The sequence below is a fragment of the Grammomys surdaster genome, unplaced genomic scaffold (genome assembly GCF_004785775.1).
Source record: "Grammomys surdaster isolate TR1022 unplaced genomic scaffold, NIH_TR_1.0 129, whole genome shotgun sequence".
NCBI classification, from domain to species: domain Eukaryota; kingdom Metazoa; phylum Chordata; class Mammalia; order Rodentia; family Muridae; genus Grammomys; species Grammomys surdaster.
Genome location: NW_021604587.1, coordinates 5,012,041 through 5,036,283, shown reverse-complemented (window position 1 = coordinate 5,036,283; position 24,243 = coordinate 5,012,041). Strand labels below are relative to the sequence as shown.

The following is a 24,243-nucleotide window of genomic DNA, read 5'->3' as shown; positions in this document are numbered from 1 at the left end:
CCAGTATAACTTCCCTAGCCAGTAAGCCCTCCAGGTTTTGGCATTTCTGATAGGATTAGGATCATAGCACACTCCTCTGCTTAAATAAGAATGTAAACGTTGGATATCCCTTTCCTATTCCAAGAATATTTTGCAAAAGTTACACTATCATCAGACTTTTAAAGTTGGCCACTTGTTGATTCATCCTGAATCTCTATGCAAAATAGCTTTTAGTAGCCATTGTAGCAGGCCTCATAACCTATGAGACCAAGAATACCCCAGGTATTATTCATGGCTCTTTAGAAGTGTTTCTGCGGGCTGGAGAGATGGCTCAGCGGTTAAGAGCACTGACTGCTCTTCCAGAGGTCCTGAGTTCAAATCCCAGCAGCCACATGGTGGTTCACAACCATTCGTAATGAGATTGGATGCCCTCTTCTGGTGTGTCTGAAGACAGCTACAGTGTACTCATCAATAAAATAAATAAATAAATGAAAAAAAAAAAAAGTGTTTCTGCTTGTGACGTATGGCTCCATTCCCTTTACCACAGCTGTGCTTCAGAAGTTCAGGCACATAGGTGTGTTGTGATGGTTTGTGTATGTTTGGCCCAGGGAGCGGCACTTTTAGAAGGTGTGGCCCTGTTGGAATAGGTATGTCACTGTGGTTGTGGGCTTTAAGACCCTCATCCTAGCTGCCTGGAAGCCAGTATTCTGCTAGCAGCCTTCAGTTGAAGAAGTAGAACTCTCAGCTCCTCCTGCACCATGCCTGACTGGATGCTGCCATGTTCCTGCCTTCAGGATAATGGACTGAACTTCTGAACCTGTAAGCCAGCCCCCAATTAAATGTCATTTATAAGACTTGACTTGGTCATGGTGTCTTCACAGCATTAAAACCCTAACTAAGATGTGTAAGATAGGGGTGCTTCAGGAAGGGTTTTAAGAAATCTGTAAGTGAACATCTCCAGAAATGGGGAAGATCCTAATGATTCCTGGAGCCTATCATTTGTAGGTGGCTTTTGCTGTTTCAGGGGACACATAGTCTGAGTCCCAAATTGTGCTAACAATTATTTCAGTTGTTGCAGTTAAGGTTTACATATTTGTTGACATTGGTTGAGAACAAAACCGCTAAGCATATGCCATTTTTAGATGTTTATACTCTAGTAGGTAAACATACTAAAATGTCTATATAGAAAGCCAAATTAGGTAAGTTCACCTAATGGCTACTCTTGGTTCCTGAGAAGGATGCCTATGAGGCCAATGCAGACAGAATTCTATCAGGAGTTGGCTACATTTGCTACTTGGATAGTTGAATCACAGTCTTACTACAGAGCTGCCTAGGTCCCTGTCAGCTTCATCCCTGTAGCCCATTGAAGAATGAACCTGCCTAAGTGTTTGAAACTATTTTGAAATAACAAATACAGTTTGGGCTGCCACTGAAGAAGGGGCATTCAGTACATGACAGAATGTTCATGGAACCAGGGTTCCTGGGAAGGAGGCTTGAGTCACATGGTGGGGCAGCTGTTCAACTGACCAGGATAACTGGAAAGCCAGTCCTTCAGTAGCCATCACAGAGGCAAAGCAGTTCTAACTAGGCAGTTTTATAACAAGCTCAGATGTCATGATTCTGGCCCTGCTTTTCCTGCTTCTGTGGTATGTTTCTGCCTTTATCCTCAGAATTTAAAGGTTGGGTTTTGTTTAGTGCACTGGATAAGATGTCCAAGGGGTGGGAAGGTCATCCCCTTTTGGCCTTAGAACTCATCCAAATCTGAAGAGAGCTTACTTGGTGGAAGGCATCTGTGGAAGGTCTTTGCCTCTTGTCTACTGTGGTAGGTCTGTTGTTGTTCCTGTCTACGCTACACTACACTGCTTCCTTATCCAGGTAGCCCATGAGGCTGCCTATAAGCTAGCACCCTGCCGTGGGCCAGGCTTTCAATGAGGGCCATGAGGGATGACCAGGGGAACACTTACATAGCAATGGTTTGTATGGTAGAACTTCTAGCTCTGTTGGTGGTATGGGCCATATGACACTGGCCATCAAGGGCATCTCTGGTGGCCGTGTGGGATGTTTTAAAGGGACGCTTTTGGTAGCTCTGGTACTAGAGGAAGTAGGGCAGTCCTGGAGAGCAGTAACAAGTGAGAGATGACACTTGTTCCCACCTCCTGTCAAGTGACTAGAAGCTGGGACTGCTTGAGCACCTCTTTAGTTTTGGTGGACAAGGCCCTTGTGGTGTCTACCATATTGAACAAGGTGGTAGCTACGGCAGCACCTGTTAGCATCTTTCATTCTGCAGAAGGCCACAGTGCTCAGTGTGAATTGCTTTTCTCTACTTGAGTCCTGTGGATCGGCGCAGCCTTGTTTAGCAACAGCTGGGCAGCTGGGTTCAGCTGAGGCAAGATCCAGTATACTACTGTGGCAGTTTACTACCTGGCAAACTCAGGCTCCCTCTGCTGGCCTGGTAGGTGCTGCTGCTGGGCAGGTTGCCAGGACTTATGGGACCTTTGAACCAAAGATGCTGAAGTAGCATGCAAGGTGCCAGGCCAGCCCACTACAGGCTGTCATGGGTAGACATGGCTCCCACCGGTGGCCCAAAGAGAGTAGGTGACAAGTAGAAGCCACTGCATATTGGGACAGATTATGACTGTAATGTCCCACTCCTGTACCATCAGAGGACATCTCCCTAGGCATGGAAGCTGTTAGCACCCTCCCCCAACTCCTGTGCCTAAGACTATCAGAAAACAGACGTTTGCATTATGATTTATAACTACCGAGATTCCAGTTATGAGGTAGCAATGAAAATTTTGTGGCTGTAGGGGCACCACAGCATGAACTGTACTACAGAGTCACAAAAGTAGGAAAGTTGAGTTCCTGTGAGGTACAGAGCCGGAGGCCACACTCCATGTCTTGCTATTTCTACTCAGTCTCCTAGTAGAAAACCACGGGGCTGAAGTCTCAAGCATTTCAGAGCCCTGTCTCTCCCTTGGCCTCTTTGAAGGTTTTTTTTACTCCTTGCTAAAAAAATGGTCTCCTACTGCCGTGGACTGCCCAGCCCCATAACCTTGACCGTTCCAGCCTTACCTTCTCTTTACCACCTTCCCTCACCTGCAACCAACCACCATCTCCCAGGGCACTCCTCCATCACCTTGTTCATTAATTAAGGTGCTTCCTGAGCTGGGGCCAGAGTGTTGCTTGGCCATGTGGTCTCAGGTAGTCTTAAAACATTGGTTTATGTTCTGTGGTTGAGGAGGTGGTAAGAGGACACAAGCATAGACATTCCAAGATTCCTGTGACAGCAGGAGTGCTACCTACCACCCAAGTTGCTCTGTGATGCAAGGCAGAGCAGTAAAAAAATCTTACCCTCTAGTTAGTCACCCTTACACCAGAGGACTTAGCGGCATCCAAGGGTCAACTGTCCCTCGCCATGTTCAGCCAGTCAGATTTCTTAGGATTTAGAGGATAACAGGTTTGCGGGGGTGGGGGTGGGGTGAGGGGGTAACTACTGCCTGCTGGAAGAGTATGACAAGACTGGGTGAAGCCTGGCACAGGAACCAAGAGCTGCTAAGAGCCACTTTCTGGTGGTTCCCACCCTACTATGACTACTTTTTACATAAACTCCATGTTCCCTCTATGCAAGCCCATATACCACTTGCACAAGATTCCCCTACATCAGGTTGGGCCACCAAGAACTCACAGTTCTGAGGTCACAGAAGTCTAGAGTGGCTTCTACTTGAGGGCAGTTGACCTCTCCCAAGAATAGTCCCCCACCCCCAGCTTAGGCTATGTATCCAGGTCCCTGCCCTGTGTGGGGAACACTGGAATTTTAGGAAGTGACTGGAGGGGGTGAGGCAGGCAGGAAGCAGGGGACTCCAAGCCTTCAGACTCCATGCAGGGTCCCAGCCTTCAGAAACACTCATCTGTCTCGAGGAACAGCTATTCTTGGCTTTCCTCAGGCTCAGTAGCTAGATGAGAGAGGTCCAGCAGAAGATCAGACAAGACCCCAGTGCCGGGCAACACGTTGGTTTTAATGGCATTGACATCCAGGCAGTCACATGTCAGTTCTGCTTGGCAACTTCCAGGGGTGAGGGGCTGCAGCCTTGCTGGGCTGGGCTGAGGCCCTCCAGTCTGCTCAGCAGCCTCTGAGAACTCACCACCTGGCCTGTTGCTTCCCGACCCGGCCCCACTGAGAAATACAGACAATTGCACTGATTGACATAAATCCCGAGCGTCCTGGACTCCCAGCACACCCTGGTCTGTCAGCGTTGATGAGGGCTTTGGCGTCTGCTCGAGGTGGTCCAGGGCTGCTCCCGGGAATAGTGTTTATCAAATGTGACAAAGGTTCTTTTACAGACTGGGGTTCTGGAAGATTTATTTCTGTGGTTCTGAGACTTGTCTCCCATGGCTTCACTGGAAGTTGGGCCTGGATAACGCTGTGTTGGTTGGTTTATTTGTAAGGAATGTGTAAGGCATTTTGGTAAGTTGAACAGTTTGCCGAGGAGACTCAGACAGAGGTTCCCTCCTTAGAGCTGCTACCGTCCTCCTGCAAACAAAGTAGACATGTAAAGGAAAGACCAGGAGAGGTCTTTCCCCCGACCCCCCTCCATTTGCCCTGTGCCGAGGACCCATAAATCCTCCCTCAGTGAAGCTCCACATGCATCAACAAGCACTTCAGAGAAAGCAAACCTGTCAGTCTGGAGACCCAGAGTTGACTCCAGGGGTCAGGGGTGCATGCATAGGAACTGGGGTGACCCTATGATGAGAGGAATCTAAGGCAGACAAGGGGCTCCACAAAGTGAAGACAAGCCAGCAGTGCAGATGTCAGCTCCCCTTGAAGCTCTCTATCTCTGAAGTCCTGCTTCCCTGGGCCCCTAAACATTGAGTACTCACTGCTTTTTCCAGCTGTTCTTGCAACTTCTTCACTGTGTCCTTCTCTTTTGTCAGCTGCTCCTGGGTTGTCTTCAACAGCTCTTGAAGTTTGGTGGCAGCACGGCCCAGGTCACTTGTTAACCTCTTCTCTTTCTCTAGTCTCTCCTGTGGGCCAGAGGGTTGAAGGTAGTCTGCTCTCACACGCTATACCAGGAGGAAGAGCTGCCCCATGACCTCCATGAATACAGGAAGCTATCTCCTTGGATAGTGCTGGCTGGGAGACAGACAATTCTGCCTGTGTTCTGTCAACTTCTGCTACTGCTCGGACAGCTTCCTGCCCAGTGTGAAGGCCACTATGTGTACACCTGAACCATGACTTCAAGCTTTATCGAGCTTACATTTAAATGACACTAACTTGTATCTGAGATATGACTTAGTTCTGGTCAAGTGTCTTCCACTAGGTGTGGCAAGGGAAGACAGTGCCTGAGCTGTTCCCTCTGGATTGGCCCCTCCCCCAGAACAAGACTGTAGTCATCAGAGAGTAGCACTATTTGAGAAGAATGAGGAGGTATGGGTTATTGGAGTAGGTGTGGCCTTGGAGGACTTGTATCTCTGGGAGTAGGACATGAGCTTTCAAACCCCATACAAAGTCCACTCTTTGACCTGTGGATCAGATGTAGCTCTCAGCTACTGCTCCAGCACCATGGATACTGCTATGATGAGGACTAACCCTCTGAACCTGTAAGCAAGCCCTCAATTAAATACTTTCTTTTATCAGAGTTGCTCTGGTTATGGTGTCTCTTCACAGTAATAGACTAGAGACTAAGACAATGACCAAAGCTTTGAAGACCTTCAAATCCAACGTGTACCCCAGCTCCATCCTCTACCTTCAGCTGTGTAACCTCTTCTATTCCTGAAGACTCCAGGGGGCCAGCAGCACGGAGCTTCTCCAGCTCTTCTTGTAACCGACACGCTGTGCTTTGAGCCTTGTCAGAGAGGGACACATCTGGATGAGTGGCCTAGCAGTCAAACCTGGCTAAGTTCACCTAGGGGCTGGGGGAGGGGGAGGGCCTAAGAGGACAATAGCTCATGTTGATCCACATGGGCAAGAAGCTTGGGAGATAATCCATAGGCACCCAGGACTTCAGGATGCCCCAAAGATGCAGAAACCTACAAGGCTTCTGGGGCAGTCAGTACCAGTGCCCACACACCAGCTGCCCAGTAGGAAAGTTGGGAAGGACAGAGATGATGCCCAAGCTCTCAAGACAGCCTGAAAGCTTGTAGGGGCTGGGGCCACTAAGCAGGACCTAACCTCCTCAAACTCAGCTGTGAGCTTCTGCCGCCGTGTCTGCTCATCTTCCAGGGTGGCTTCTGTCCGCTCCAGCTGTGTTTTCAACTGTACGGAGATACCATAAATGTGACTGGAGAGGCTGGCAGAGGCCCCTCTGGGGAAGACTGAAACTGCAGGTTCCCCCTTCAAGCTGTTTCTAGGATTCCCTGGGCCTTTCTCCGCCCTAAGTCATTCCTTGCACTCTCATTTCTGGGGAGACAGTGCCTCAGACTCAGAAGAGAAACAGAAGTCGCAAAGAGGTGCTGGGGAAACACTACACTCAAGGAGCCTTTCACAGGACTCACAGGACAGGAAAGACCCCAAAGCCACGAGGCAGGGCATGGCCCACACGGGAACCCAATCTCTTGCCAATTACTCTTGGTTGCAGACCCTTTGGTCAAAACTCTGGAAGACAGATGTCTGGCTGGCAATGCCCCAGTAAAGCTAAAGACAAATCCCCTTTGTGGCTACAGACCCAAACCCAAGCTACAGATGTGTCCAGAAGTCCCTTCCTTGTACAGTAAGGGTCAAGGACCCTAGCCACCTGCCCTTAACTACATGTCCTTCCACTCTGGGTACTCTCACCTAGAGCAAGCAGGGTGGGGAGGTGGCTAGCGGAGGGGATTGGAAGTACCTGCACTCAGTTTAGTCAGCACAGAGGCTGCCCACCCGAGAACCACCTGATGTTAGGGACACATCTGAGGACCAGCTCATCACCCTAACCTGCACAGGGTCCTGCTCGGCTGGAGGGACAGCTGGAGACCCAGCCACGTCCCCATCCTCTACGTGGCTCCTCATGTCACTCAACTGCTGCCTGACCTGAAACAGGGAGGGTGGGTTTGTGCAAATGCACACCAGTGGCATGCAGGTCCACAGCACACATGCACACACACAAGCACCTATGCACTCGCACAGAGAGAGGGAGGGAGGGAGGGAGAGACTCCCCAGAGATGTAGGAAGAGTAAGGAAGAGTGAAGGTCTGCTGTCTGTGATGGATGTTTAAGTCCCCTAGTGCAGGAGGAATAGGAATAGGCTAGGACCATATACTCCACTCAGCACCTCAGAAGCCTTGAGGCCACAAGCCTGTCAGCTAATGAGAGCCATATGTGTTTGAGGTGAACCTGTGGGGCAACATCCCTCTCCCCCAGGAGCAACCACACAAAGCCAGGGAGTCCACATGGAACAGAGGCAACTGACAACATGTCCCATTCCAATTCCTCAAGGATATAGTGTCCTGCTCACGGCCTCTTGGGGGCCCAGACAAGATGGTCAGACCATATTATTGCCTTGTAATTCTTGGAGTCCACTAGACCACTGGACCTCCCATCTGAAGGACAGCAGAGTCACACAGGTTGCTTGGGAAAGGTCCCAGTCAGAAGGCCTGGGGACAGAACTCAGGACAAGCTCTTTAGGAGATCTGGGTGGCCTCAGTCTCCACTTAAGCTTTCCTCAGTGAGCCACCCCAAGTCTGCCTTCCCCAAAGGCTCCAGAGGCAGAAACCAAAGAGCACAGTTCAAAGATGACAAAAACCCTTGGCAGACATGTTCTGTGTGCATGCCTTGCCTGGGCTGCATCCCTTGGGGGATGAGAATGGGGGATTCTCACCCAGACCCAACCTAGCAAATGGCTGAGAGTGGCAGCCTTAAATTTGGGAGGCTTGGCCTGGACAGCATCTACTTCTGGTGTGATTGTCTGGATTCAGTGAGCTGGTCTTAGTACAAAGTGTGGAGGCGGGTAGCCAAACACACCAGAGCGGCTCTCCTGGACAGCACATGTTCAATCTCCAAATCTCAAATGTTGACATCTACCTCAAGGTTTTCAAAATGGCAATGCAGACAGACAGAACATAGCTGAAATTGCAGTTGCACAGGCTGCTGCCTACTGCCAGAGTTAGGGATAAGGATCCCTTGTGAAGAGGGAGACCAAGCAGTTGGGACATGGGATCAGACACAGCAGCTGCAAACTGGAAAAACTGACTGGACTCCAAGAGGCAGTCTGCACAGTGTAACTCCTCAATCTCTGTACAGGCTCATCTGCTCTCAGTGGCTGCCAGGGGGCCAGAAGGAGCAGGTCATCCTGTATAACTCTAAGACTGCCATGGCCTGAGCCATCATTGAAGCAGGGAACATGCAGAAAGCACAGACATGCCAAAAGGCTATGAAGGATTCTCTTGTGATGTCAGGGGCCCTATGTCCAGGACCGCTCAGTTGACCAAACAGGCTACTAAGGCCTACATGACCTACAGCCCTTGGTCCCCAAGCCCATGGTCTTGAGCAGGGCCCAGGGTTGCCCAAAGACAGGAAATGGAATGTGAACATCCCAGCCCCTGGCAGCTACAATCCGAGCTAAGAGTTTTAGGCAAACTGCTGTAGTCCCACTTAGCCTGCCCGACATGACTAACGCATGGCATGTCCTGCTAGGCTGCAGAGACTCCCTGTGGATATTAAAACAGCACCATCAAGTTATATCACACACACATACCCCACATCATACACCCCTGCCCAGGGTATAAGTCAACCTACCAGGGCAAGCTCATTGCTTTGCTTCTGGGCTTCACTCTTGGCTTCATCCAGCTGAGACTGAGAGTCTAGCAGAAGCTGCCTCAACTTCAGGGGAAACAACCCGATGAGTGGTAAAGGAGGGGACAAAAGTTCCAATGAGTCTATACTTAAACTGAAGATAGAATCCAAGCCCTGGAAATGTACATAGCATGGGGCAGATACCCTACAGGTACAATTCCCTACACCCAGGCTTTCAGAAACACTTGTTTTGGTGCTCTGAATGAAAATGGTCCCAACAGGCCTATAGGGAGTGACTGTTAGGAGGCACGGTCTTGTTGGAGTAGGTATGGCTTTGCTGGGGGAAGTGTGTCACTAGCAGGTAGGTCTCATGTCTCAGAAGCTCAAACGAGGCCTATTAGCTCACAGCTCGCTTCCTGCTGCCTGCTGATCAAGATGTAGAACTCTCAGCCAACCTCTCCAGCCCCATGTCTGCCTGCATGCCATGCTTCCCACCATGACAATAAACTAAACTTCTGGTTTTGTTTGTTTGTTTGTTTATTTCAAGACAGGGTTTCTCTGTGTAGTTCTGCCTGTCCTGGAACTCACTCCGTAGACCAGGCTGGCCTCGAACTCAGAAATCCGCCTGCCTCTGCCTCCCAAGTGCTGGGATTAAAGGCGTGTGGCACCACTGCCCAGCTAAACTAAACTTCTGAACTGTAAGCCAGCCCCAATTAAATGTTATCCTTTGTAAGAGTTGCCATGGTCATAGCAACAGAAACTCTAAGACACCTGCCCACTGTCTCTTGTTAAAGAGCAAAAGTTAGCAATCAAAACTAGAATGAAGGTACCAGGTTTGGGAATTCTACTCCTAAAATCAGGAGACAGAGACTGACTGAAATCCAGTTTCAGCTTAAAAAAAAAAAATACCAACCACAGCAAGCCAGCCAGAGAGGTCACATGCTGATGGGCCAGCCAGAGCCTGAGGGGCACTCCTATAAAGAAGGCTCTGCCCTTGCCCTGCCTTGGGGCTGCCTTTCTGAAATCTGCCCTAAGATGCCCAGGGCTATCAACCCAAAGGGACATGTGCAGGGTGTTAGGTGAAAGTTTGCAAACCCAGCTTTTACGGCTCCTGTTGACAAGCACTCCAACAGTAAAGGAATCACTGGGAATAACCTACGTTTCTTGGGGCAGAGGCCGCTCAGGACCAGGACTTGGAATATGGATTTACTTACCCCTGCCACCTCCTTGGCATAATTCTGGCACTCTGCACTGGCAGCTGCCATGTGCTTCTCCAGCTCCGCTTCCAGATATGAAGTGTGCTCCCTTACCTGGACAGGGACAGACATGGACACTGGTCAGTCTCTCACTGGCCAGCAGGGACCCTAACCATATTGCGGGAATTGCAGGTGCAAACTCTGGCTGGTCCTGAAACAAGCAAGGGTAAAGTGCCACTGGGTAAACTGAGGTCAGTAAAGAAACCATCCCTGGCAAGAGAGCCTGACTCCCACCTCCCTACCCACCCCCAATGAACAGCAAACTGAAATTCCAGTCATGCTGGATCCTACCAAGTCCTCTGGCTTCAGGAAAAGTGGGTAGAACAGTTCTTAGATGTATACTGGCAAAGCTCAGGCTAGAGGGCACGTTTACGAAGGCCAAAGTTTGCTGCACTATCTTAAAGAGCAGCAGGCCCCCTAATTCTTGATTAATTCTTAATTCTAAAGTTTACAACCAAAGCCACAGTGCTGGTCAGAGCTATACAGCCCATGGCTCTCAGGCCACTGAGGCTGTAAAAGTTCATCACTTAGGCCAAATAGGACAAAGTTCTTGTTCAGAAGAGGACAGCCTCCATGGACACGTGGTCCACAAGGACCCATGCATCTCTGTGTGGCTGTCAGAACGTGACAGCAAATTCATAGCACAACAGAAAAGAACCCTTTGAAAGAGAATGACATACCTGGTCTGAGCTTTCAAGTTCTCCTTTTAGCTTCTCCACAATGTCTTCTAGATGTTTCACTGTGACCCGTGACTACAAAGGGGAAGTCAAATCAGGTGTGAGGATCTGGCTAGAGGCACCCTGGGCCCAAGAAGCTTGGGGGGAGTTACGTAGGCCAGCCATACCTTCTGGAGCTCCTCTTCAGCCGCTCCCACCTTGGCCTTCCACACACGCTCTTCTTCCTCCACACTCTTTTGCAGGTCTTTGAGCATACCTTCCTGGAGGGGAGGCGACACTGAGGCAGGCCCTCTTCCTCCTTAGCTTGATCCCACACTATCTTCTTGACCCTTTGCAACACTATTGTGCCCCACTGACTGTGTAACTGAGTGTCACAGGGGAAAAGAAGCTGGCCCTGGCACAGCTATAGCAGGAAATAAAGCCCCAATAAAGCTGCTAGAACTCCTCCCACTGTTCTTGTAATCAAAGGGCTCAACCCCATTCACTTTGGGCCAACCTTGCCCTTCCCCCTACCTGCCTGCCCAGGCATTCCCTGTTGAAACCATCTCTCCAAGCCCCAAACCCTAAACCCACTTACTTTCAACTTAAAAACAACAAAAACCCAAGAGCTTTCTTCATCCTCTTTACCATCCAACTAAACAAATGAGGCCCAGAGAGGGCAACAGGACTACTTGAGGTCACACAGAACCTTGCTATCTCCTGCCCCAGAGACCCCAAGCTCTCCCTCCTAGCAGTGCCCTAGGAACACCAAGTCACAGTCACTACCAAGGTTAGCCCCTGTTGCTCACCGTCTCTGCCAGGATGGTGCGGTACTGGTCACACTCAGCCTGCAAAGAGTTCTGGGTCTCCTCAGCTTCCCTCAACTTCGAGACTATGTCCTAAGGGCAAAGGGGTGATCAGGAGTCTACTTAGTCCTCTGTCTTGACAACTCACTGAAGACTGGGCTCCCAATTCCTAGGGGCCAGAGGGCTTAGGCAGAGAAGACCAGTGTGCAGCAATGTCACTTACCAAGGAGGGCTCTAGGGAAGCAGGTAGTTTCTTCAGCAGCTCAGAGCCCTTCTCTTTGACTTCCCGTAGCCACTCAGCATAATTCTAAAAGGAAACAGGCATGGTGGGGCCAGATTGTTCTCTGACAATTGTGGGGACCCAGGGAGCCATCCTCCTTCCTACCTGGTGCGCTGAGATGGAGAGCTCTGGGAACAAGGCCAGCAGGACCTCCTTTGTCTGGGCCTCAGCCAGATGTAGCTGCTTTTCTGATTCCTCCTGAAGAGTGGGAGAGAGAAGGGAAGCACTCAGCATCTACCCCAGAAGAGTGCATTCTCAGCACATGGGAGGGATAGGTTAGAGGAGGCTAGGCTGTTTGGTCTGTGCCCTTGACTATCTGTGTGAACCAGCAAACACTCAGATCTCATTAGCTTGCCTTTGCAGGTTGAATATACAATATACATACATGTACAAAGACCAAGTACAGAACTAGGGCAGGGTGGGGCAGGCTAGAAGGTGCTGGCTCCTGAGTAACCAGGGCACTAGAGGACTTTTCTGCCCAAATGTGCACTGCTAAGATCATTTCCCTGAGAAGCATTATAATTTCAGAGGGCCCAAGAAATGCAAAAATATTCACTATAGCCCAGGATAAACAACTACACAAAAGTCACATAACCCTGGGCTTGCTCAGAGTGTGTGCTCCTCTCCAAAGAGGAGAGGCAGCTAAGGGCACCTTTTTTTTTTTTTTTTTTTTTTTTTAGTTTTTTCGAGACAGCGATTCTCTGTGTAGTCCTGGCTGTCCTGGAACTCACTCTGTAGACCAGGCTGGCCTTGAACTCAGAAATCCACCTGCCTCTGCCTCCCAAGTGTTGGGGTTAAAGTCGTGTGCCACCACTGCCCGGCTCTTTCCTCCATCTTAAGGAAAAATGAAAAGGGAGGGAGGGAGGGAGGGAGGGAGGGAGGGAGGGAGGGAGGGAGGGAGGGAGGAGGGAGGAGGAGACACAGGAGCTTGGGAGATGCTAGACAGAGGAGACACTCTGAGGCCAATGCTATCCTGTCCACGTGTGTTTTATGGTGCTGACTAAACCAGAGAGGTACTGATTTTCCAGCCTTGGCCTGATCAAAGAACTCAGGATGGGCAGGTGCTCTGACCTTGGCCTGGGTCAGGGAGTGCAGCTTCTCCTCACAGGCCCGCTCAGCTAAGGCCAGTGCCTCCATGGCCTTCCAGTTCTTTTCCCGGAGGTCCTAGAGAGAACCAGAGAAAAGTCAGCAGCTCACACAGGGTGAGTCACAGTACAGTCCCCACAGGCTGCCTCAAGCTGGTGTCACAAAGGCAAGGCCCATGGAACCTCCCTATCCCAGACCAGGGCACCCTTTCCTCGGACTATGTGCACATGGTCTCACAGGGGAAGTGCTCAACAAGTACTGTGGCCAGAAGCAGAAATTATCAAGGCACAATGTAAAGCACCCTGTCCCTTTCAGGAAACACTGGTCGGATGAAGTAGGGAGCTAGCTTGTCTCTTCATAGGAAAGTTTTTCTTGCCCCCAAAATGGGAAACTGGTCCCTGGCACAGCCCTGGCCTGGAGACTCCCTTGGGACGCTCCAGTCCCCGTGGGAGGGCACTTGGAAATGATTATGCCCTGGTTATGACAAGTTCAAGCTCGGGAGATGTGGCACATTGCATCCCCAGCCTAGAGGTGGCTCCATGCTCAGGCAGTCTATGGGACAGCTGCTGGACTGTGAGAGTAGAGAGGCAAAAGAGAGGTTCACACACTGAATTCCTGGTACAAACAATGGGAAAGGAGCTGGAGGCAAAGCTAGGTCCTGTGCAGCCTGGGTGGCCTACACGGAAGTGTCCTTGGGTGATTACAGGAGGACTTTGCCCATAGCCTCCTCTCTCTGCCCCTTTATCCCACTCCAGTGCAGGCACCCTCCACTCACATTGTTCTTCCCTTTCTGTTGCTCCATAGCCTCCTTGAGTTCACTGGTCTCCTTCTCCAGACACGACACCTGGGACTCCAGCTCCTGGAGACTGGGTGGACATGATGAAGTTTCAGTCTTGGCTCCAAGAACTCAATTCTTCACTGCCTGTGAGCCTGGCCCAGGCTGAGCACCCTCCCATCTGCCTGGGCACAAGCTTTTAGAAAAGCCTGTGCAGTTGCCTAGAGTCTTTCTCTACTCACCTTAAGTGCCAAGAGTAGGGCGTGGACCCAAGTGAGAGCCAAAAGTAGTGTTTTTAAGACCTTCTTTCTTGCAGCCCAGGTCCTACTTTGGCATGACAGAACATGACAGCTGACTCTTTTTCATGGCCCTCAGAACGTGCTAAGTAAGGACTCAGGGCAGTGCTGTCACATTACCCACTGAACTCTGGACACCACTACTCTTAGGAGATCTCAACTAACTTCTAATTCTTCTGAGATTTAAAAGGCTCCTTCTCGACAGATGAATGCTGGTAAAAGAATTGGTTTGCAGCCTCTCCAAGGTTGTCAACCCTATTTCCTTCCATCTTGGGATCATTATTTGGGTTCTTTTTACTTTTTTCTGCTAGTCCCTGGCCCTCAAATAGGCGGACTAACTCTGTGATACAACAGATAAATAATTTGGTAGCAAAACCTACTCAGATACATTATCATTAGTTAGCTATGGAGGACCACGAGACTCAAGATGAGGTTGTTACTTTATACAGGGTGTTTCCAAAACCCATCTCCACCCAACCTAAAAGTGGGGACTTCTGCCCCTAGACCAAGCAGAGAGGGGCCACCCAGAACCCCCTTTGACAGGCAATCTGAATTCTTGCTTAGGCTGTGAGGCTAATCACTGCAAGGGAATATAAATAAAAGATAAAAATATCTATCTGGGTTCCCTGAGGGACAAGCCTCACTGCATAGGGGTTGATGTCAAAAGTATCCCCTCTCCAGGAAAAAGACATCGGGACGGGTATGGCCCTCATGCCTCACTGGACAACAGGGAGACTGGAGCCATTACAAGGTCCCCTTCAAATACTGGAGGTCAGGCCTCTATCCTTGCCTTCGCAAGTTTAGAATTGTCACAGCCCTTCTATACTTAGAGAAGGGAGGAGATGTCAGGGGCAGCCCTGCTTACACACTGTAGGCCTAAAATCAGCCATAGGCTTAAAATCAGCAATAGGCCTGTCATACATGTATACTAACACCAAGTCTTGGGTCTAAGTGGAAAAACATTGAAACAGATGGCTATAAGCTAATGTCAACAGGCAGCTTTTGTGAAAATTTATAAGCCTGAGTAGTCATAGACCTTGTAAATAGGTAGCCTTAGCAGACAATACCAACTTAGATAAGGACAAGTGAGTCATAGGCAGAGTCATAGTGAATTGTCCCCTGAACCTTCACCTAGCTGATACCCGGTTCTGAAGATATCTGTATTCCCCCTGAACACCCACACTCCAGTGTCATTCCCTTCCCCACGTCCTGCCTTTCTGTGTTTATAACCCCTGTGTGAATTAATTACGATTTGAGTAAAAAAATAAATGCTCTTACAGAGGAAAGAGCACCATGGCAAAAATAAAATAAAATAAAATAAAAATAAAAAATTAAAAAAAAAATAAATAAATAAAAATAAAAGGCTCCTTCTCCTTAGTTCTGGAACTGAGATTTATGGAATCAGCTGAAGGCAACTTCTCACACTATGGGACCTTTCTACTGCTCTCCAGATGCAATAGATTGAGCTTCATTGACATTCACCATTCAGAAATAAAAGCTATACTCAAGACTCTTAGGGACATGTTAATGTGATACCCTCTGCACTAGAATGTAGAACAGATGATAAGACCCAGACTATGTGAAATCTAACATCCAGAAGTGGTCAATGACATTCTGAATCAACATCTTGAGCAACTCAGAGATGTCAGGGAAAGCCTGGCAGAGAGAAGGTGCCACCGGTCAAGGGATGCAGGGATCTGACTGTCAGACCCCATGTTTCTTCTGGGAGGACATAGTCAAAAGCTTTTTGAAATTACCATTCTTATTCACACTCACATCAACTATAAAGTCAGCATGGGCTAAACACATGGCCATCCTGACCTCAATAATGGACTCAGTCTGGCAGTTTCCTGTTTTCAGTTTGAATACACCAGACCTGGCCTTGAAGACTCTAGCTAGCTTTGTGGCTATGGGTTTCAGGCCCATGGAACCTTGACTCTACCTTCAAAGTGGGATTCCTTCAGATACTCCCTCTAATCCCTGCATTACACAAGTCTTTCCCAGCAAAGCACCCTAGAACATGCCAGAGTAAGACCCTGAAGAAGCAGAGAACACAGGTCACTGGCAAGGACATACTGACCTTCACCTCCTAGGCAGCTGCTATAAAGTTTCAGAACATTTGGGGGTTGATATGCCAGTTCAGAACAGGATGGCCCCACCCAGGCAACTTACAGATACACTGTTTCAGAAGGAAACCAACCAGTTCTTGCTGGACATACCAACACCAGGCAAGACATTAAGAGTTCTTATTTGGAGAATGACTGAATTATCTTAGTAATTTAGTATATGACACAAAAATCTCAGGTGGTTTGTTCTGAGACAAGGTTTGTAGGCCAGGCTGGCCTTGACCTTGTAATTCTTTTGCCTCAAACTTCAAACTGTTAAAATTACAGGTGTATCTTACCATGTCAGGCTTCAAAAATCTGGTCTTAAGATACAAGAGAAAACCCTTAATGAAGGCAGCCTCTCTACTCTTGTAAATATCATCAGGAGAAACAAGGTTCATCCATGCATTCTGAGAAAGGAGATGGAGAGGGTTGGCTCTAGGTCTTCCAGTGGGTTCCAGGTTTCCCTCTAAGTGCCGCAGTTACAAAGCCAGGCTGAATGCCCAGGTCAGGCTGTGGATGGGCAGTGGCATTTGCTACAAAGCACACGGGGAAACAACTCTTTGGTAGTAACGGCCAGAATGAGGGGACTTGCTGTCTGATAGCTGAGGACACATCAAGTATGTGCAGGGAGATGAAGACCACCATTCCTTCACATGGCTGCTCTGGGGTCCTAGACCATAGTGGCCATGGTTCACCTCCCAAGAATGTGGGCATCTGCTCAGAGGCGATGGTCACAGCACTAGAGCCTGGTTTGAGCTGGTCCATCCAGGTACTTAGGCCTTAGCCACCCAAAGAGCCCTGAGATAGCCTGGTGTGGGTCTGTATGGATACTGACATGGGAAACAGGACAAGTCTGGCCAATGGGGAAGTCACCTCACAAAGGAACCAGCCCTGCAATGTGCTCTAGATTATAACAGAGAGGCCTGTGTCCATTTCCTCATTTGACTTCCTGACCTCAATCCTTAAAAATCCCTCACCTTGTAGACACTGACAACACCTCTGCACCATAGAGCTAGCCTGGCTCCTGGAGTGATCACAGAGCTTACTAGAGTTTCACTGTTGTGTGTCCTCCAGGCATTCATGCTGTGGAAGCTTTCTGAGTGTGTAGCAGTGTTAAGGAGGAGTGGGACCTTTAAGAGGCAAGGCCAAATGGGAGGTGAAGTAGTTAGGTCATGGGGAGTATTGCCCTAAAGAGACTGATGCTGGTTTCTTGGAATTCGTTCCTATAAGGGCAAACTGCTGTAAACAGTAAGCCTGCCCCTGGCTTCCTATTTCACCACGAGCAGTCTCCTTACATGCACTCCTGCCATAGTGCTACCTACCATGATGTGATAGCTGAGGAGGCCCTCACTGGAGGCTAGATACCACCAAATCTGTGAGGTAAATAAATAGCTTTCTCTTTAAGAAAACCCAGCCTCATGTATTCTGCTGTAACAATGTAAAACAGACTAAAGCAAAAATCTTAGGAGGCAGCTTTGTTTCCTACCCAAGTCTGTCTTCTGTCTTCAAAGTCACTGAAGGGATAGCTAAGAAAGGCTCTAGCTTCCAGGGGCCCATGGCCAACCTGGGCTACAGCTGGAGCTACAGCCCTACCTGCCTTGAAGCTTACCGGGTCTGCTGCTGGTCGGCCTCAGTGTGGCTGGCCTGAAAAGAAACACAAAAGGCTCACATGTGTAGGAGTTGGACTTTGTGGAAGGCTGTTTACCAGGGGAGTCCTCCTTCTCCTCGGACAGGCCTGAGAAGTGACTGACCTGGGTGTCTTGGGTCTGGCCCGCTTCCAGAAGGGCCTCGATAGACCGGATCCTCTCTGTGAGCTGGGAGTTCTCTGCCCTGGCCTCCTTGAGCTGCCCATGGAGACTACTCAGCTCCTCACACTTGCTTTTTACCTCCACCTCTGAGGACTGTAACTTGCTGTGCAACTCTGTTGCAGAAGGACAAGGAGAGAGGTGAGCGTCTGAAAATGCCTGGCTGGGCACCTCGGCTGCTGGCCCCTCCTCCAACACACACAGAGCACTATGGGCCTCCTTGTGGGCTGCACTATGTATGCAGAGGCCTTAAAACACTTCTGATCCAGGAGCTTTTCTTGTGGACTGGTGAAGGAAAGTATGTTGTGGCAGTGACATCTGTGAGTACCACAAGGTGAAATGAACCACGGATGGAAATCTAACAGCAAGCAAAGCATCTTCAGTGGAAGCCACAGAAGACTCGTTCTCTAGAAAATACTGCTTCATATGAGCTGAGACTCAGCAGAAATGAGACACCTGGTGATTATACCCTCCAAAGGGCCTGCCCTAGGCCTTCTCTGAGGGAGATATCATCTATCTTGTGTGGTCTCAGAAGTCCCCCAGCTAAGGTGGTCCAGTGTCTCTGACACTCCTGCACCCACAATGCTGATCCTCCAGCTCAGCCCTAGGTGTTGCTTCTTGCTTCGTCCAAATAGAACTTGAAGAGAGTCCAATATTTACCTTCTGCCCCTCCACATACTGTCTGTCCATAAGGCACTGCTGTGACTAGTTCTTGTGACTAGCAGTGCTGCTAGCCCAGGGCCCATGACAGGGGCTCAGGAGAAATGATGGGTGACTGACAGTCATATTCTCATCACACACACTGCCTAAGCCTCATCTAGCCCTTGTAGGCCCTGCCCTGCCCTACCCTGCCTACCCTACTGTCCTCACCTGATGTTTGGCCCTTACAGGTTCTACTCTGTAGCCAGTGGACAGTCCTGGCCCACTATGCTCAGGTTTCCATAGCGACACAAGGTCAGAGGGCTTGTCTGGGCTGCCCAAGAAAGAGCTACTGAGTCTGAATTCACCTGCCACTCGCTGCTGCTGTTCCTGAGCCTTCTCGGCATCTGCTCGGAGGGTGGCATGGCTCGTCTGTGCCCGGCATAGCTCCCGGGTGACCTCCTCCAGGCGCTTCTGCAGAGCCTCTTCACTCTCTTTGTGGGATGCCTGAGGAGGAAGAGGGCAGAGGGCTGTGAGGAGCAGAGGGGGAACAGTGGCTCCCGAAGCTTAGGGGCTGCAGAAACAAAGCTCTTCATGTGTCTATCCTATTCACTGTGGTCTCTGGATGGTGGGCAAAGAAAGTTCAGGGCCAGTGACATGGCTCAGCAGGTAAAGGTGCTTGTCACCAAGCATGATAAATCTTGAGTTTAACCCCTGGAACCCACATGACTGAAGGAGAGAACTGAAATTCCAATGCAATTTCAACAAGGAAGAGACTATTTCTAGATAACTTTGAACCTGGACAAAGAGTCCCTCAACTAGCACCCCGTCAATGGGAGGACAACTGCCAGAGGTATTCCTTTTGGGGGATAGTTTCTCCCTGGTGCCAGTTCTCTCCCTTGAGGCACTGCACATAAGCAAGGCACACAGCTAAGTGCTCATTTGTAGCACACTTCTAGGTTTTCACTTAAAAGTTCAGCCAAAGCCATAAGTGTTGAACCACATTTGATCCATAAAATGGCAGTTTCTCCTATTTTTAGTCATCTTGAAGACTTCCATGTCAATACAGACAGGTCCACCTCATCCTTGTTCAGAACCACAAAGCTTTATGTGCCTGATGTTCTCTGTTGCCACTCAGCAGCTGAAAGGCCTTTCTCGCCTCTGGTGATCTCAGCCAATCCTCCTCTGGCCATCTGTCAATCATTCCCATACACTTGGCTCCTGGGGAGGGAAGACTTGTCAAGCCTTCTGAAGAATCTAATTCTGCAAAGGACCAGATCTCTGTAGAACTCAGTTTGTCTGGGGCGTGGGTGGGTGAGAGGGGCCAGTCAACATATAACTCTAGTCAGCTAATGTGAGATTCCGGGTCATGCTTCAACCCCTCTAAGGAGCTGACAGAATGAAAACAGCACTTTTCCTTCTCTTTCAGGGCAATGTCTGCATGGGGTGTGCTAGGCCAAACACTTTAATGACAGACACTGAGACAGCATAGGCCAGCTCTCACTAAGGACAGGACATGCCCCCTTCAGCTGTAGAAAAGCAAACAGTATACAAGGGAAAGTTGGAGGTGGCCTGAGGGTTTAGGTTTTCTCTACATTCAAATGAGAAGGTTGGCTCAGCTCCAAGGGAAAGGCACAACAGTAAAGAATGGTCTAGTGCCTCAGAGTGGACAGGCTTGCGTCTCCCCTGCCCTTCCATCACAGCAGGAGCCTGATTCCCTACTTGGACTCTAATATCCTTACCATCTTTTGATGCTGACAGGAACAGGACAGACAAAAATGTCACCCATGAAAGAACACTGCCAGTCTATCTATGTCTCACTTTTCACAAGAAGGAATCAACCCAGACTGCAGGGACCTGCACAGTTCTACTTATGGCCAACATTAACTACTTAGAGTACTGGTTTCAACAACAACAAACCGCAGGAAATCCATTCAGCCATAGAAATAAAAAACTTTAAGACTTTAGTGGAAAGCACATACATACATCTTAGGAGACAACAAGTTTTTTATCCCAAAAGAAGATGGCCAGCATAGCTGGTCACATCAAAGGATTTCCAAGGCTGGTTCTATGCTATACCAACTGGGTAGGGACATCTACAAACATTGCTGGAACTTTAAACTTCAGTCCATCCTGGAACAAGGAGCCAGGACAGGGGCCATCAAGAACCTCAAAGAACATTTTATACTTCCTATCTGTCAAGCCTGGGAGATGCTCTAGGGTCAGGGTTAGAGCCACCTCCTGATGCCTATGCTCTGGGACCGGGCCTTGCCTGCCCTGGTTCCTGAGAACTGGTTGACTCACAGTGAAGGAGTTGCCAGTGAAGGACAGAATGAAGGAGGCCCTTCCTTTCTATAAAGTAAGTTGCAATCTTGCACAGATCATCCTCAAAGTCACACTTCAGGACAGATGCTACCATCATACCCAGGAACAGAGAAGATGCACAGCTCGGTGTGAACTGCCTCAGGGTAGGATAATCAGGCTTGGCACAAGCTATCAGGAGCAGAAGCCATAGGCTCATGGGCTGACTGAAGCCCTGTGAGTGTTACCCGGCATGCTATAAGGATACCTCCCTCTTTCTGAAGGAGACTGGGTAGCCCCTTGAGAAACCAGCTTCCAAGACACAGGATCTGCAGGCAGTGAGCTTGCTGGCCACTGCAGGCTGCAGTGCACAGTGGGAGCCAGTGTAGGAGAATAAATGCAGCAGACTCTGAGATGCAGATACTGACTCTGCCATGTCCTGGCCAGGCAAATTCGAGTAGTTGTTTCACTTCTCTGTGACACACGCTTCCTTGTGAGTAAATGGCAGATGCCAACAGTCCCTACCTCACAGGGTAGGTTACAACAACAATTAGACTTATACTGATACTGAGCACTTAGACCGATGCTTAGCACATAGCATCCTTCGTATGCTATTACTCTTCTTAATAAGCAAAGGTCAAGGTTCAAGTCCCAAACACCGACTATATCCCCCGCTGTCTGTCGTGACTGGAAAGGGATGACTCTGTGATCAGGCACCATTCCTGCTAAGCAAACAGCTCTGGTGGGCACTGAGGTGGCTACCACTGCTACTCACCTGCAACTGTAAGACCTGCTTTTCGAAGGTGGCTGCCTTGGCTTCCAGAGCCTTCCGTTGTTGCTCCTCCTGCCGGGAGGCCTCTGACTTTTCCACTAGCTCCTTGTTGACCTTGCTGAGCTCCTGTCGGAGCTTTGCCAGTTCTGTGTTTTGCCTGCAAGACAGTCCCCAGTCCCAGTTGAGGACAGTGATAGAGCCTGGCAACTGGTGCCTCCCTCTGGCATATCTGCCCTTTCTTATTTTAGTGGCCAAGTCTTAGAGCCATTATACAAGTGAATTTTGCACGTCAACCATGTGGCCTTTATTGTTTTATTAAAAATAGGTTGCCAACACAGTATGAGGACCAGAGAGAGCAAAAGGCCCCTCCCAGATACCACTGGACACACAAAGGCAAGACCCGTACATGTGTCACCTCTACTCACTCCCTGCAGTGTCTGGGCAGCAGCCCACAAACTCCAAGGGGCTCGTTTCACTGGCAGATGTGATGACAGCCAGTCCAGAGAGCCTCCTGAAGGCACTGATGGCACTTGTCCTGGTTCCTTGTCCTAGCAGATGACCAGGGAGGTCATGCAAAGCTAGACCACAAGGAACTTAGTAAAAACTGTCTTTCCATTTATTAAAGTGGGATTCGGGACCTAAGAACATTCAGGAATTTCAGAAAACTTACCGAAAGGACAGTTTGAGACTAATCAAATGTCCACTTCTGTCACTAGCATATATGCTACCTCTTCAGGAAGAGCATAAGGCAAGGGGACAGACAGAAGCCTGGCAGAGAGCTGATGTGGGGCTCCTTAGTCTATAGCTCATGCACCATAAGTGCAGAGATCCGAGTGACCTGGTTAGGGCAGCGTGGAACCTGGGACTGCTTAGGATTGGTAAAACCCACCAGACTGCTGTATACCCTACCACCACCAGGCAGTTTCTGAACTGAGGGCAAGCAGCAGCTGACAATTGGGTGACATTTCCCCAAGCTACAGAAATTTCTCCAGAAAAAAAGCATCAGTAAATTCGGCATGAGAGACAAGTCCAGAGGTTCCTCAGTCCCATAGCCTCCAGTGGAGGACAGAGATCCCAGCAGGTCCTTGTAACACCTACACTCTCAACCTGAACAAATCTGCTTTAACACTCTGCCCTGTACCCCAAATAGGGGGTGCAATAAGAATGAGGATGAAAGTGCCACTATGCCCAGCAAGTAAGATGCTAGCCAAGGACTGAGAGGCACCTGATAGTTTCTCCTGCCCACTGCCCCTCCAATAGCCAGCTCCAAGCTGGCACACATCAGCTCTTTCTAAGGCATCAAGACATGAGGGCTCTGAGACACCTACCAAAGACTTGATTGCTCAGAACCCACACTGAGCTGGATGTAGGGAGAGTAGAAACTCACAGGTAGCTCTATATACAAGAGCCACGTGTATGACACCACCCAGCCCCATACCCAGAAAGGCACTAGATTTCATCTGCTATAGCCTACACAAGACTTACTAAGTCTACTCAGACTCTAAGCCCTAGGGAATATGCTACCACAGTCTTTGCATGGGACACTGGCTTACTTGCTTTCCACCTGGCTGGTGGCCTGGTTCAAGGCATCCCTCAAGATGGAGTTCTCCTGCTGAAGGCGGGCCAGCTGGGTGTTAGGACCATTCTCCAGCTGTTCCTGAAGAGTCCGGATCTGAAAAGTTGCCAACAGGAACATCAGGGCATCAGCCACATAGAGAACAAACTGTGGACCTGCCTCAGCAGGGTCACAGCCCAGAGTGGAAGCTCTGGAGGCTGTATCTACTCCACGAGAAGTCATAAATGCTCATAAAACAAGGGGCCCACACACTGTGCCACTCCAGTGTCAGGGTCTCAGGGACAAGTGTGGACCTCTTTCACCATCATATCATATACAGCACATCTCCTCACTGCCACTCACTCCTCATTCCTCTATACCCAATGCTTCAGATGTATGCACATATATGCACCTGAGGCCACTCAGGTACTATACTATTCCAAGAGAAAAAAATCACATGGCCACAAAGCACCACTACCTGAGTGAGGGCTCATCTCTTGTTTTCTGACCCCACGTGGCACCCATGAGACACGTAGCAGGGAGGCGGTTATGCTCAGAATGAGCCAAGCATAGGTTTCAGAAGATAAATGTCAGACTCTGACAATGAGGGTCAGTCTAGACAGGCAGTCACCAGTCTCCAAACCCAGGCTAAGTGTATGTTCAGGTCTCCTAGTTCATGCGATCTTCCCAACCACGCACAGAGAAAGTGTAATCAGCATCACTCTAGACTCACCTAGAGATGGAAGCCCTCATCCCAGGGTACTACCTCACACAAGGCTCTTTTGAAAAAGTGCTCTTTAAAATATACTTTGTATCTTCCTGGTTATGAATACCAGAAACATACAGAAACATCCAGCCAAATTCAATCCCCAGCAGACATCTTCAGTCCCAGCTCAAGCCTCACCCTCTGGGCCTAACTCCCTCAGGCCTGCCCCTTGTCCTGTGCCCACCTTGCCCTGAAGCTGTTGAACCTCCTTCATGTGGTCCCGATAACTGGCCTGCATGCGTGCCTGCACAGCTGCGATCTCCTGTTCCCGGGCTACCAGCTGCTTCTTCACCTTGGCCTCCCCAGCCGCAGCCTTGGCCTTCTCTGAAGCCATCTCCTGAGAAGAAACAGCAGGTGGGGTGAACAGACTCATCAAGCAGGCAGAGACTGGGCCACATTACTTTCTTGAAAAGCATCCAGAAGGTAAGGTTCTAAGCGGACTCTGGTTCTGTGTCTC

The 24,243-nt window shown here is 49.5% G+C and overlaps 1 protein-coding gene across 2 annotated transcripts in view; it reads right to left on the bottom strand.

Annotated features, from left to right (window-relative positions):
* Window positions 1-3,974: 3,974 nt before the first annotated feature.
* Rrbp1 (ribosome binding protein 1) overlaps window positions 3,975-24,243 on the bottom strand; it is a 66,731-nt gene continuing 46,462 nt past the window's right edge. Inside the window, exons 5-24 of one of the 2 annotated variants that reach the window (XM_028757241.1) lie at window positions 23,971-24,123; window positions 23,019-23,137; window positions 21,469-21,622; window positions 18,761-18,899; window positions 17,700-17,869; window positions 17,558-17,592; window positions 13,545-13,635; window positions 12,755-12,847; window positions 11,789-11,881; window positions 11,627-11,710; window positions 11,407-11,496; window positions 10,786-10,878; window positions 10,622-10,693; window positions 9,900-9,995; window positions 8,689-8,772; window positions 6,890-6,985; window positions 6,149-6,232; window positions 5,724-5,822; window positions 4,858-5,001; window positions 3,975-4,510 (exon numbers count right to left, since the gene is read on the bottom strand). In XM_028757241.1, coding sequence (XP_028613074.1) covers window positions 4,472-4,510; window positions 4,858-5,001; window positions 5,724-5,822; window positions 6,149-6,232; window positions 6,890-6,985; window positions 8,689-8,772; window positions 9,900-9,995; window positions 10,622-10,693; window positions 10,786-10,878; window positions 11,407-11,496; window positions 11,627-11,710; window positions 11,789-11,881; window positions 12,755-12,847; window positions 13,545-13,635; window positions 17,558-17,592; window positions 17,700-17,869; window positions 18,761-18,899; window positions 21,469-21,622; window positions 23,019-23,137; window positions 23,971-24,123 — 2,028 coding nt within the window. In that variant the 3' untranslated portion in view covers window positions 3,975-4,471. The remainder of the gene's footprint in view (window positions 4,511-4,857; window positions 5,002-5,723; window positions 5,823-6,148; window positions 6,233-6,889; window positions 6,986-8,688; window positions 8,773-9,899; window positions 9,996-10,621; window positions 10,694-10,785; window positions 10,879-11,406; window positions 11,497-11,626; window positions 11,711-11,788; window positions 11,882-12,754; window positions 12,848-13,544; window positions 13,636-17,557; window positions 17,593-17,699; window positions 17,870-18,760; window positions 18,900-21,468; window positions 21,623-23,018; window positions 23,138-23,970; window positions 24,124-24,243) is intronic. The other variant, XM_028757245.1, reaches the window with a different exon arrangement.